General features: G+C 39.9%; 1 protein-coding gene across 2 annotated transcripts in view; it reads left to right on the plus strand.

Annotated features, from left to right (window-relative positions):
• The window catches only part of ipo8 (importin 8), a 54983-nt gene extending 43182 nt beyond the window's left edge, over positions 1-11801 (plus strand). For both annotated transcript variants that reach the window (XM_068717119.1, XM_068717120.1), the window contains exons 19-25: positions 762-859; positions 959-1054; positions 3155-3375; positions 4524-4729; positions 6312-6533; positions 9786-9915; positions 11171-11801. In XM_068717119.1, the coding sequence (XP_068573220.1) occupies positions 762-859; positions 959-1054; positions 3155-3375; positions 4524-4729; positions 6312-6533; positions 9786-9915; position 11171 (974 nt within the window). In that variant the 3' untranslated portion in view covers positions 11172-11801. The remainder of the gene's footprint in view (positions 1-761; positions 860-958; positions 1055-3154; positions 3376-4523; positions 4730-6311; positions 6534-9785; positions 9916-11170) is intronic.
• Positions 11802-14924: the final 3123 nt, after the last annotated feature.

Below are 14924 nucleotides of genomic sequence, written 5' to 3' on the forward strand. Positions count from 1 at the left end.
TGACTACTTTGTCAATGATCTTCTAGAGAAAGGGAAGGTTAGAAGTGGGTCTGTAGTCAGCCAAAACTCCTGCATCAAGAATGGGCTTTTTAAGAAGAGGTTTAACTATAGCCTCTTATAAAGACTGTGGTGCATTTGTGTTTGTGGATAAATCAGTACCTGTTGAAGGCAGGAGGTGATTCATTTCATCTCTAATAGTTCATTTTAGCATTAAAGAATGCCATAAAGTCATTACTACTGAGGTCTATAAGAATGCACGACTCAACAGAGCTGTGACTGTTAGCCTGGCTACAGTGCTGAAGAGAAGCCTGGGTGTGTTCTTCTTTTTTACGGAGGGCCTTCTTATACGCTCTCGCGACTAACCGATGAAGTTTTCATGATGTTTGCTTTGGTTTGAGGGTTTAAGAGTTATGCCACAGAGCTAACTTCCATTGTTCAATTATCTTCTTTTTTAGAGGGGAAATAGAGTGCATTGTCATTCGCGGTGAGCCTGTAACACTATCAACAACATTATCAATTAGGGAGGGACATCTTTGACATTTCACTTTATTGCTTGATGCTTCGTTAGATACAAATAGTCACCAGGAAATCTCACCTATTTGAGGTACAAAACTAAAAGTGATAATGAATGATTATTTGGAGTAATAATTATCAAAGAGAACACAGCAGTGTACCTGTAAAAAATGTTGCTGTTTGCATGTTGATACACCCTCCCACACAAATGGTGGTAATGTTAACGATTGTATGTGTCTATCTTACAGATATGATGCCTCTCTTGCACAACTATGTTACGGTGGATACGGACATGCTGCTGTCCAACCCTAAGCACTTAGAAGTCATCTACAGCATGTGCAAAAAGGTCAGGCTATGTGTGTTAACCAGCTTGTTCACGTAAAATGTGAACACGGATCCTGTTTTTTCAAGTCATGACTTGTAAACTGTTATGACGTGTTTTTAGGTGCTGACCATAGATGCAGGTGAGGATGCAGAGTGTCACGCTGCCAAACTGTTGGAGGTCATCATCCTGCAGTGCAGAGGCAGAGGCATTGACCAGGTCAGAAACGGCTTTATTTCCATGTACGTTCATTTTTGAAAACATCTCCCATGCATTTAACACAGTAGTTCCCAACATTTGTCTGATGTACCCCCACAGCTCAATGTCCCTTCACTGACGCTACCTGTGATGTTTCAAATGTATTCATTTGAAATGATTTCAAAGTGGATGCTGTTGGGCTGTTGGGTTGTTGGACTGCTGGGGCTCAGGAGAGAGACCGGTTGTCCACTAAGCAGAAGGTCGCTTGCCCCTGTGGTTTAGATATCAAATGTCCTTTGGCAAGATACTGAACTCCATATTGCTGTGAGTGTGTTTGAATGCTTATCGCTACTGATAAGCAGGTGGCACCTTGTATGATAGGCTCTGCCACCAGTGTATGAATGTGTATTTGAATGGGTGAATGCTAGTTTGTGTTTTAAAGCAATTTCAATTTATATATATAGAGAGAGAGAGAGAGAGAGAGAGAGAGAGAGAGAGAGAGAGAGAGAGAGAGAGAGAGAGAGAGAGAGAGAGAGAGAGAGAGAGAGAGAGAGAGATCTCAATCTTGAAGATTGTGTGAATTTCTGCCTTATATAAAAACATTCTTTTATATTTTTATACTTAATAACAAAGTATCTGTTTGATCTTACTGAATGTCTGCGCCGTCTTAACAGGCTTTGCTGTACAATCTCCTTTCAGAAAGTTGTTGTTAGGTCAGGTACAGCCTAAAAAAGTGTGCTTTTACAAAAAAATTAAAAATAATTCCAAAAAATTCAGATACCATCTGAGGGCAGAACTGCATTGCTACAGTGACTGTAGGTTCAGGGTTAGTTTGGCATCCCTGTGTTAGTACTGTGTTCTAATATGGCTAATTAGGAAAAGATGGTCTGCGTAAAATAATAGTGTCTGTTGGTTAACAAGTTGGTCTTAAATACCCCTACAGCCCTGTCGGAAGTTTCAACTGTTTATCCATCACTTGAAGCTAACTATTTCAACAATTTATCAATTAGCCTTGGCGTTGTGAAAATATTTTCTCAATCTTGAGTGAAAAATGGATGAAATAAAGGCATCTGACTGCTTGGTGCTTAGCTCCCTAAATAGCTTTAGCTACATTGTATATGCCCATTGCTTTTGCATACATTTACCTCATTAATTGACACTTGCGATGATTATCAGGAAAAGCCAACATGAAACCTCAGGGAGAGCAACAGAGAAGGGATCCTTCTCCCAGGATGGCCAGAAGTGCAGTACATGTCATGGTTTTTCCATATCGACAGGAACATTGCCTTCTGCCATAGTCTCCCAGTGGTTGTTTGGATTTAAGAGCGTTGAGGAGCCGTGGGGGCAGGCATACAAAAAGTGTGAATGTACACTCTGTAGTTCAAGCAACCAACCCTAGGGGAGGCAAAAACCCGCAGGAGGACGTGAAACGCATATTATGCTGATAAATAAGCGAGAGCCTTTGGGTGCTGGTAATATGTTAATTTGCATATATTACCCACATTGTAATGATACAAAGCCAAGAAATTGGCAAAGTATCCCTTCAAACTGCTAATTATGTCAGTGCTAATCCACTCCTAGTATGTATGATTTTCCTTAATTACTATAATTTGCAGTTCAAATACTTTTACAGCAAGACCAGCTCTCAAAGTACTACTCATGTTAGTCACTAACATTTCAAGGAAAAGCTTTCCTCAGAGTGCAAAACAGCAGGCAAGTTTATAATACTGGTTGACCTGAACCTCTTAAATCTTTCCTATTCTTATCCAGGTGCAAATATAGATGACATCAAAATGACATTTAGTACATTTTAGTATTTTGTCATGTGTTCTTAGCTGATATTGAAAGGAAAGATGGTCCACATAAATACAAATCCTTAAATTACAGAAACTAGAATCAGATTCTGAAATCTTAAACCTTGCTTTGTCAGTGAACATCAAGACATCAAGGGAAATTATTCCGCCCGTCTCTCTGCAGGCAACCAGAAACACCAGATATCCAGAGGATCGCTGATGGCGTCTGAGGCTGTCACACATGTTACATGTGCTCCACTATGGTTTGACCGACCAAAAAACTGTGGGAGTAACAGCAGCCTAATTTCTCTGTGTTTCCTGCGTGCAGTGCATCCCTCTGTTTGTGGAAGCAGTTCTGGAGCGTTTGATGAGGGGGGTGAAGTCCAGCGAGCTGAGGACCATGTGCCTGCAGGTGGCCATCGCTGCTCTGTACTACAACCCGGCCCTGCTCATCCACACTCTGGACAACATGCACTTCCAACACAACCCTCAGCCCATCACTGCCCACTTCATCAACCAGTGGATGAATGACACAGAGTTCTTCCTTGGGTAAGGGGGAGGTTACTGTCATTTTGAACTAATTGGGGTTTAAAATCATAAATATTAGTTCACTCATGATTCTTATAAGATATTTACCAGCCGCAACAGTGACGCTGGTATTTTCTTTCACCTTTCATGGCAGAATGTGGTCCTGGGAACTACCACAGACGCGCTTTAGAGTACTTTGCAAGGTGTTTATTTTCTGTGGACAGATTTTGTCAGAGAGATAGCACCACAACCGTGCAAGATGCAGTCACAAAAATTGATAGGCGTGCAGATGAGATCAAAATGAAGGCTGAGTTCAAATATGAGTGTGATGAGAGCAAGGGCACATGCAGTAGGGGAGTAGAAAGTGGAGAAGGAGCCGTTGCCCCTCGCACTGTACGTTCCTGGTCCGATTTGGCATCACAGCTGATGAGATCCTATCACAAGATGGTCTCTAGTTTTATGTAGTCCAGTCTGACTAGAAAGTAGCACATCAGAATATGTCATGAAATAGGTGGTGCTAGAACCTTGGTGACATAGTGACTGTTGTGCTCTCAGTCACTAAACAGAATGTGTGTTTAAACACGTGTCATCTAACTCGAAGAACTACAGCGATTAAATGCATTTAAAAATGTTTTTAAAGGAGCAGTGTGTAAGATTTAGTGGCATCTAGACGACAGCAACCAACTGAATATCCCTCCGCTCAGTAAAAAAAAATGTCTTCTCTGGAGCCGGTGTTTGGTTTGTCCTTTCTGGGCTAATACAGGATAACGATTCTTAGTTTCAGGTGATTAGACACCCATGAAAACATAGTTATGAATAATATATTCCATTTCTGCTAATATATCCCTCTAAATCCTACACACTGGAAAGTTAAGGTATGAAAAGAATACCCCATTGATATTTTATTTCCTGTTATATTTTCTCAATCTGCACATTAATTATTTATGGTTATTCAATAAATGTGTTCATTTGGAAATAGGCATCTTTTGCCATATTTGTGTCATTATTTTGGTTCAGGTGAATGTAATGAAGGTTTACTTTGTCTCTTTTAATGCTTGTAAATACTGACAAACACTGTTTGGTGGATACCTTAAAGACTTTTAGGACTTGATACCTTCAGTCGCCTCCATTCTCAGACGTTCTCTTCCTCTCTCTGATCCACTCCCCAGGCTCCATGACCGTAAGATGTGTATCATTGGCCTGAGCGTGCTGATGGAGCTGCCCATTCGGCCGGCAGTGCTGGAGGGAGTCTCCGCCCAGATTGTCCCCTCTATCCTGCTCTTGTTCCTGGCCCTCAAACACCTCAACGCCTCCCGCCTTGTCAACAAACCTGACCTGCTGGCCCATGCAGGGGCACAGGATGAAGACCAGAACGGTGAGAAAAGATCAGGGAAGTGCAAAAAGAAGAACAGAAGGAAAGTTACACCGCAGGACAGAGGTGGAGGAATCAATGTAGAATGAATAAAGGCAGAGAGAAGGGGAGTAATTGGCTCAGTGATGATAATTATATGAGATTCTCCATTTTTGCCAACATTGGTTCTTCCGCTACTCAAATCTTCATTCAGCTCTGAGCTCAAATTACCTGCACCACATTTATTCTCTGGTCCCCACAAGCTCTACTTTGCTTCACTCAAGCATTAAAGAATTGAATTCTTAAACCTTGTCTACTGCTTGTGGGGCAGACTGAAAGTTTAACTTAGCGGTATAGTTTCTCCTGCGGCCTTATATTTAAAATGCATTGGTTTCAATGCATTAACTGGTTCAGAGTGGTGTATTCTAAATGGAAAAGCTTCTATTTTCTTCGAGCAAATGCTGAACATGTTCGGGTAAGAAAATATGCTCTCAGTCATGAGGGAAGGCTGTAAAAGACAATGTTACAGAGCAAACATCAAGTAACAGAAAAACAATTTACAATAGTACCAAGCTTTAGTGTCCCTGTTGTCAGGTATTTGTTTAAACCTTTTTAAGTTCACCTTGAGAGTACTAAAGAAAGAAAGTTGATATATTACATACAAAAAGTTATTTTCGATCTCAACATACCAAGCTTTATTTTCTTGAAATCAGTAAAGACTGTAAAAAAAAAAAAAAAAGAGTTTTATCAATAACTTTTTTCTATATGTACACAAATTATAAGACAAATATCTAAACTCAAAAGCTGTGTTTCTGGACCCACGGTAGCCATTTTGAAGCAAATTGCAAATAACACAGCATAATGAAGAAGCTAATGCAAATGATGTCTTACAGTAAACTGTACGTATAGACTCAGCTGTTAATAGAACATAGAAAATTCTTTCCTATCCAGCAAAATGAGACTACAATCTGAATTTCTTAAAAAACCTGGAACATTCAAGAAGTTACAACCTTTTGCAAAATGACACTTTTTAAGTTATGCTACTTTGTTTCCTGTAGTGATTTTGGGGATAAATATGTCCCTTAAGAATATAAAGTATCAAAAGATCTGGAAGATGAAAGATCTTGGTGTTTTATTGAGTGAAAGGACTGGCCTATAATAGTCAGATATGGTGGTTTCCATTTGGTCATCCCACCATAGCTAGCTTAGCTATCTAGGTCAAGATTTTGCCAAGATTGTGACAAACAGCACATCCAGCTATGGGTTATGTCACCAACATTAGATCCATTTTTTTCCTAGAATTTCTTTTAATTGGGAGAAAAATTACAAGGACACATACAAAAAAGCATGAATTCATAAGTGGGGACTTTAAATTGACCTTGCGTTGTGAAATGAAAGCAGTCTTAGAAACAAAAACTATAACAACTGACCTGACAGCAGTCAAGTTTGCTAGCTAGATAGATGGAGAGTCCAGTAAACTGATGACTGAATCTGTTCCTTCTCCTACTACCTCTTTCTCCTCGTGTGTTCAAAAGTTCAAAACGGCCAAAGATTGGCATTATGAAAGCTTAGATCCTAACGGCTGTATTATTCTGTGTATGGGCAGAGGAGATTCCCAGTGATGAAGATGAAGTGACCGAGAACCGTAACGCCATGCAGCAGCAGTCCAGCATGCCGACGGGCCAGGCCGGCGAGGATGACGATGAAGATGAAGATGAGTACTGGGACGACGACTGCTTTGAGGGAACGCCCCTGGAGGAGTACAGCACGCCTTTGGACTACGACAACGGAGAGGACGAGTATCAGTTCTTTACCTCCGCCCTGCTCCGTAAGTCATCGATCAAATGTCAAATAAAGTCCAGGTGTCTGCTTCAGTGACTCTTTAGTGCTTTTCTTTTCTATGCTTTATTATATGCAAGTTTATTTTTGTCAGAGCTGCTCAGGTCTCTGAAGCATCACAGCTAAATTACAAAACAAAGAAAAGATCCTTTCTCCAAACTCACAGTGTAACAGATTGTTCATTCCGACCCAAACACAGATTATCTAAAGCTTTAAGTTCATTTCTGGAGCACATTTCGTACACAGGGGCAGTTCAGTGTGCTTTACATTAAAAACAAACCACAACCATAAATATGATTACAAAACTGTAAAGTAAATAAAATAGTCATTTAATTAAGAGTAATACAATTAAATATATGCAATATAAAACAATATACAGAGTACATGAAATAAAATAAAAACACAGTAGCTAAATCATACACTCATGAAAAGAGAAATGTTTTCAACCCAGATAAAAAAAATTGCTACATTTGGTGCACATCTAAGATCTTCCAGTTTGTTCCAGATGCATGCAGCATAACAGCTAATAGCTGCTTCACCATGTTTTATTCGGCTGACCCAAGTCCATGGATCCAAGGGTCCTACTCAGTTTGTATTATTTAAGCATATTAGAGATGTATTCTGGGACTATTCCATTCAGTGATTCATACGTTAGTAACAGTACTTTAAAATCTATTCCGTGATTAACTGGAAGCCAGTGCCAACCCTTCCCTGAAGTAATGTGCTCTGTTCTTTTCCTCCTGGATAAAACTGCAGCTGCTTAATGGTTCCTTTGGGAATAACTGTTAAGAAGCCATTACAACAGTCCACCATACTGGAAATAAACACATAAATGAATGTGGCTATATTTTTTATAAATACAGAAGGCTGTTTCATGAATTGCTTTGATATGGCTGGTGAAAGTGAGATATGAATTCATTAGAACGAAGGTTTTGGACTTTAGGGCCCAAGATTAGAGTTCTGTAGTAATAATTTATTCTCTTCTCTTTGTTGCCACACCCAATAATCTCTTATTTATCTGCTCAAAACAATAACACAAGGATTGTGTTGGGCTGAATACATGAGGTAAAGGAGCCAAATATATCGGAGTATCATGTCATCACTCTATCAGATTCTTAACTGGCATTGGTGACATAGCAACTCCAGCCTTCTAAATAAGATCTGAACCTGAGATTTACTAAAACCAGGTCTGATATTTTAAGTGAATCAGTATTCAGCCTTTTTTTATTCAACACTTTAATGAGAGCTGTTTCAGTACTGTGGTGAGTTGAACAATCTTCTCAATCGTAGCTGTAAGAGGAAGCTTTGAGAGTATAAACCTGTCTCAAAGCTATTCTTAATGACTTTTGTAAAGTATCTGATAGATTTCGAGCCATTTGCTGCAAATCACTTTTTACAGTCAAAGTTGCATTCTCATTTAAATAAATGTCCGTTAAGTCACAATCTATTACCAAAGGAGGTAACCTAATAGTGATTGAGCCTATGGCCCACTGATGAAAGTATTGCAATGATTATATATTTGCAGCATTACAAACTGGCTTTATTTCTAGATATCTTTGTGCTCTACTTTCCTGCATCCTCCTCTTAGACGGCTCACCAACATGCTGTTTCTCCACCTTGTCTTCTGTTTGCTCAAAGTTCTCTTGACTTGACTGACGGTGCAACAACATCCATGACATTAAACATATTAAGTTCAAGTTATCCAGTTCTACATTTGCCTCCATTAACTGAACACTCAATATAGATTGATATTACTTAGAAAGCCACGACAGTAAATGATGCAGCGAGGCCTTGAGACCGAGCCGAGATCTTTATTTCAATTTTCAATAGTAGTACACTGAAGAACATAGTACCTATATTCACAGTATCGCGGGTATAGATATAATTATTGTAGCTACCAGATGTAAAACAAGCATCCCACACAACAATAAATGTCTCTCCTAAGCCAGCTGCCACCTTGTTTCAGGTTTCGTTGTGAAATGAGGAACAGCAGGTACAGCAGGGCGTCTGACAAAAGTTTACTTCAAAACATAGAATATTAACTAAGATAAAACAATGCAATCAAAATGATTTTTGCTAGAACACTGTGTTATATAGAAGACATATACATGGCCCGCTTGCAGAGAAAGTTTTCAACATGACATCCACACCTAGAACTTTTGGATTGTGCGGAATCATGTCACAGTGCATGTATTAGTGTACCCTCATTTACAAAGAGCCACAGAATCTGTTAAGCCAGGTCTACATAAACTACTGGATGCCAAGTAGGTCATACAGATCTGGTGTTCCATAAACAGCAGTCTGTTAGTTATTGTTGTTTGACCCACTCACCAACACGGTCAGCAGCAGAGACTGAGACAGGCGAACGAGGTAATTCAAAAATAGCACTCCTTCTGAGTAATAAATCATGATACGCATATTAAATGTATCTTAATGAACAACATTGAACACCCTGAATACACGTTCATAAATCTGCTTAGAAACAGAATAACAGAAACTCCTGATAACTGTAGAACTTCCCTGAGAATGTTTTTAAGTCTTAAGACATCCAGTGACGGTTGTCTGTACGTGCAAAATGCAAACAAGCTAATCGCTAATTCTGAATACTTTTAATGGGTCCCGAAGGACTGCAGTGGCAGACTTTGAAAACCCCTGGTCTAGATACATTATTGTAATCAGTATCATCATTTAATCAATCATTCAAGTATGTCCACACAGTATGAATATCCTAATGTAAGAATACCTTAACTGTGTACCCGGTATGGGGCTGAGAATAAGCTCTTTCAATTTACTTTCATACAATAGATAGATGGATGGATGGATGGATGGATGGATGGGTACTCGCCGCAGCATTTATGGTACAGGTAAAGCAATGCAAATAAGTACAAAATGTTAAATATAAAAAATGCAAATATAAAAATGCACAATATATACAATGAAACAGAATAATATTAAATTAACTAACTAAACAGTAGCAAAGATTTAACCAAACAACAGTGTAACAGTGTTGTAGTTGTGTGGATGATTTGTCCAGAGGTGATTTATTATACAGTCTTATTGCAGTGAGCAGGAATGATCTCCTCTATCTGTCCTTGTGACAGCGGAGCTGGATCAGTCTGTTCAAATCCTCACATTTTTATTTGGTCAACTAATCAGTTGATCTGCTGATGTTTTAATTGTGACTGTGGCTGCATGAAAACACTCCCACACTATAACCTGTCACTCTGGCTTTGTGTGTTAGGGGTCCAGAACACCGATGCAGCCTGGTACCAGTGCTTGATAGCTTCGCTCAGCGACGACCAGAAGAAACAGCTGCAGGAGATCTACAGCATCTCACAGCAGAGGAGGAGCACTGCTGCCAAGGGCCACTGGTGAGAGGCGACACAATCACACACTGTGGAAGTACCTACAGATAGATAGAGAGTCAATTTTATTTATATAACCCAATATCTCAAATCACAAATTGGCCTCAAGGGGCTTTACAATGTGTACAGCATACGACACCCTGTGGCCTTGACCCTGCTTCAGATTGGGAAAACTCCCCCAAAAACGTTGGGAGGGATCCCTCTCTCAGGACAGACCACAGAATAACCAACGTAATAAAATGACAGTATAGACAATCAGGATGACAATTGTATAGATAGACTGCAAACATATAAAAAGAATGAATCCAGACATGCAGTGGCTATCAGACAGTTTGCATTATTTTCGTTGGCAGCACAAACAAGGACTAGAACTACTTGGCTTTAATTATTCAATTATTATTGATGACAGATAAACAATGAATTGGAAGTTAAGGCAAAAAAGATGAGTTTTAAGTTCAGAAAGAGCAATCCAGAGACAGTGATGGGGAAAGAGGGGTGTGAAGAAACGCTTGATGAATTCAGTTTGGAACGCTTCATAACTGAAGGGTTGTTCCGTCACAGTTTTCATAGTATGAAGTGGAGATTTCCAACTTTTTTTACACTCTCTGGAACACAGCATGAGGAACGGTGGACATCATTGAGACAACGGAGACCCAGAAGGAACATATTTATCCCGAAGAATATTATGTTTATGTCCCATAATGAACAACAACAATAAGGCCTCTGGCTAGATAGTCCTTACTAACCTTAACTGACCAGAATATTACGTTCACAAAACCTCTTTGGACAAGGATATTTAATTTGTAAAAATAATTTAAAATATGAAGTAAATAAAAGTGCAAACGTATTAGATTTCTCTCTGAGAGTGAGGAGAGAAGATCAATGTCATGTTGCATGGTTTCCAGACTGAGAGCAGGGGGAACATCTGGCCTGGCTCTGTCTAAAATTCAAAGAAATCCCCTGCCAGCACTTTATTTTAACGTTGTATCTGGTCTATTTAATTCATACACAAACAGAAATGTAAAAACAACAATTTAGCTTTGTGCTCTTTTTTTTCTGACACCAGTTAGCAATTTGTGCTCTTAGTTAGTAGGTATGGTTAATACCAATTCATTACAGTACCTTAAAACAATTCTGAAAATGCTGACATTGGCTTTTATTCTGAAGTTTATTTGGGTAGATTTTGCAAAACATTTGTGAGTTTTGACTTTTGTCCCATTTCAAAATCAAAATCAAAATGTAAATCTTGTTGTGTTTTCAGAGCCCTGAGGAGACAGTCTGCAGAATCAGAGAACGGGACGAAGAAGAGAGGAGCGGGTCTGACCTAACTTGAAGTGTATTTCTGTCTGAAGTATCTCAGTCAAGATCAGACCAGATCGGACTTAATGGATCCCATCATAACTAGGTCCCAGGGTGCCATCAGAATGGATGAAATATTATGGGCTGGGTCGGCGTCATATCATTGAAACTGGTGTACTGGAATATTCCTATCACCGGGACAGGGCTGCTGGCCTGTGTGTGTGTGTGTGTGTGTGTGTGTGTGTGTGTGTGTGTGTGTGTGTGTGTGTGTGTGTGTGTGTGTGTGTGTGTGTGTGTGTGTGTGTGTGTGTGTGTGTGTGTGTGTGCGCGCGCGTGTGTGTGTGTGTGTCAGGCCATACTCATGTACAAGATGTACATCATGTACAGAGCACAGCCAGTGTGTGTGTGTGTGTGTGTGTGTGTGTGTGTGTGTGTGTGTGCATTATAAATTGAATTGTTCTTGACCAGCAGAAGTAGTTTCAGTTCATGTACAGTGCAGTCCCTTTGATCTGTGACTACGTAACTGTGTTGTGTGTGTGTCTGAGAAACTGAAAATAAAAACACATCAGAATGTGTGTTTGTACGTACTGTAAGCGCTTGTTTTTGTTGTCTTTCTATAGTTGAAACTTTTTATTATTCTTTTATCATTTTTATCAGCGAGCAGGATCTCTGGAGAAGCATTTTTTTTTTGTCCCTGGGTTTAGTTTTCGTGAGGGTTTTCAGAAATAATTGAAGAAAATCATTAAAGTTCATGCAACATGTTTCTGAGTTGTAATACCAGCCGTCCTTCCTGCCTTTACTAAAAAAACATCTTTGGCAAAATGTACCAAATTTACTTGCATGACATCAGCATATCAATATGGGTCAAATAAAGGCAGTCCTTGAAGTTTGTTTAATGTGGGAGTTAAAGGACACATCTGGATATGATCAAAGATAACCACAAGTACATCTGTGTACATAGCCTGTTAGTAAAGACAGTAGGACCAAATCAAGGAAAGAAAAGAACAAGAGTAGAACTTTAAGCAGTCTAGTCGGGATGTGGTCTAAGAGACAGAAGGGTTAGACGTAGGGATCATCAAAGTTATTACAATTCATGCTGTTCTGTTTCTATGGTCCATATAAACACTTTGAAACATGATAACCATTTAAAATGAGTTTTAGACATTTTTGGGACAATCATTGTTTTTGCCATTATACCAATATATGCAACGATCACGTTTGAATCGCACATAACACGACGCACATGCATAGATTATAACAACTTTTTTTTATATGATACACCAAAATTCCAATGGATCTGTAACTTTATTACTTCCAAATAGGCAACCTGTATAGCAACATTAAAAAAATAAAATGATTTTATTCTCCCATAATCTATATGAGAGAACTATTCAAGAAGGCTGCCTTCCTCATGACAACATTCACATCTTAGTTACAATCTGTAAGGCTACTTGTCAATTGAATCAAGTTGAATCACTACCTTGGCACACAGAAACATGATACAAGGTTGCTGCCATCCTTAAAGGTCCCATATTATACAAAATGCACTTTTTATGGCTTTTAAACATAAATATGCTTCCCCAGTGAGTCTGCAGATCACCGTGTCTCTTTTTCTCCTGCTCCATCTGGAAACCTGTGTAAAAATGAGCTCATCAGAAACAAATGTCCTGTGATGTTCCACCAGGTTTCCTGGTGACACGTCCACCATTGTGATGTTCTGGCTATCACAGACCTGCTGACACAGCACAAGCAAAGAAAGCTACTTTTTCTGTTGTTGGCTGCATCAACCAACAGAAAAGTCTTCATGTAACTTACTTCCATCATTAGAGGACGTAAACCCAGTTGATTAACTTTGTTTTGAGGTGTTTTAGGAGTTTTTACTGTAAAGTCCTCACAACAACAGGAACACTAATCAATGAGGGTCAGTTACGTTACACAGCAAACTCTTCAAAACTGAAACTCAGGATGGATCTGCTCTGGCTGTCTACTCAAACTTTGAAGCTTCAAGATTTTGCCATATTTCTGTTGTTGTAGTTACTGTTTATCCAGCAGAATGTTTGCCTGTTAACGCCAGCATGCTGCTGTGTTCTCCAGCTGTTTCTCACCCACAGGGTTGAACTCTTCTGCTCAATCAAGTGTATCCAGCCAGTCCATCACAGATAAATCCAGTTTTTTTTAGAGTAGGACCAGAAAATTTGACATCGCAAAGGATGCTCTGAAAAAGGATGTAATACAGGAAGCAGTTGGCCTGTTCTTTCCAGACTGGGGCCCTTATCAGATCTTGAGTTAGATCTAAAAAATTATCAAGTGGTGACAATCGACGATGTAATCACAGTATAGCAGTTGTGCACAGACACACTTCTTACGTCTTATTTGACCACACATACAAGAAATTAGAAGTTCGAAGTGGAAGGAGGGCTGAGACCCAGAGTAATTGGAGGCGTGTACATTCCAGCCAGAGGGCTCCAGCCACTCCTTCAGGAGAGCATTGGGATCAGGTGTGGGAGGAGACACACCTGGAGCTGATCTGCTCATCAGGGAGATGAATAAAGGTGAAGCAGGAAGCTGATCAGGGAAGAACATGCTGAGGGAGGAGCAGGGTCACTCCTCCCTAACAGCTCCAGGGTTGGAGAGAATTAAGACCGTTAAGTCGGCTAGCGGCCCGCCTGAAATGCTTTAGTTTGTGTAGTTTAGTGATGGAGCTCTGGACTGAGCTAGGTTTTCTGTTACTCTGTGTTTCTTGAAGTGTGTTTAAAGATCCTGAAACCTGCAGAACCGACTCTGCCTCTGACTGCTGTGCAGCCACTATTTCCTGTGTCCTCTGTACCTTCCTGTTACAAAAGTCTGGAGAGACAAGAGAGCTATCAGAATCAGTCTTCCACTTCTTCTCTCAGTAACTTTTCACTAAGTTTCACTTCAGTAATTGAATGATGGTTAACAGATTTTATCAGTGTCAACCAAGAAGATTTTTTTGAGATCTTAGTCACAGCTGCAAAGGGATATCGACAGACAGCAATGCCAATGAAATGCCTACAAAGAGCTTTTCAAGCTCACCAACGTAATCAAACAAGGCTGCAATAAAAACTCAGCACCGCCGTGCACAGCCTTCTGGACCTCACAACATGTAAAACCCTGCAACCAACTGTGAGAACGGTTTTAAAGTCCCTCACCTTCCCAGAGAGCATGGCTGTCAACCAGAAGGACATTCAGAAGTACCGAACCGCATACTTGAGGAACGCTGATATGCAGCATCTGTGTTTGTTCCTCAGGTTCTACAAAGGTTCAATTCTTTTCCTGGGTAAGAATATCATTAACCTAACCCAGATTCAAGGTTTTCTGAGACCCGTGTGTGTGTGTGTGTGTGTGTGTGTGTGTGTGTGTGTGTGTGTGTGTGTGTGTGTGTGTGTGTGTGTGTGTGTGTGTGTGTGTGTGTGTGTGTGTGTGTGTGTGTGTGTGCATCAGTCCATAATGACATCTACCCTGACTCCAGCTCCAAGATCAACAAGGTGGAGTTTAATGTGTAGGTAATGGACACAATTTAATGTAGTCTGGCTGTATGAGTTTGTCATTGCAATAGTTCATATCTATATAGATCTATCTATCTATCTATCTATCCACACACACACACACACACACACGGTCAAAAGTTTACATACACTTGTAAAGAACATAATGTCATGGCTCTCTTGAGTTTCCAGTTATTTCTACAACTCTGA

Source organism: Cebidichthys violaceus, unplaced genomic scaffold (genome assembly GCF_023349555.1).
Source record: "Cebidichthys violaceus isolate CVI_PGR_0920_01 unplaced genomic scaffold, fCebVio1.0.p SCAF_21, whole genome shotgun sequence".
Taxonomy (NCBI): Eukaryota; Metazoa; Chordata; class Actinopteri; order Perciformes; family Stichaeidae; genus Cebidichthys; species Cebidichthys violaceus.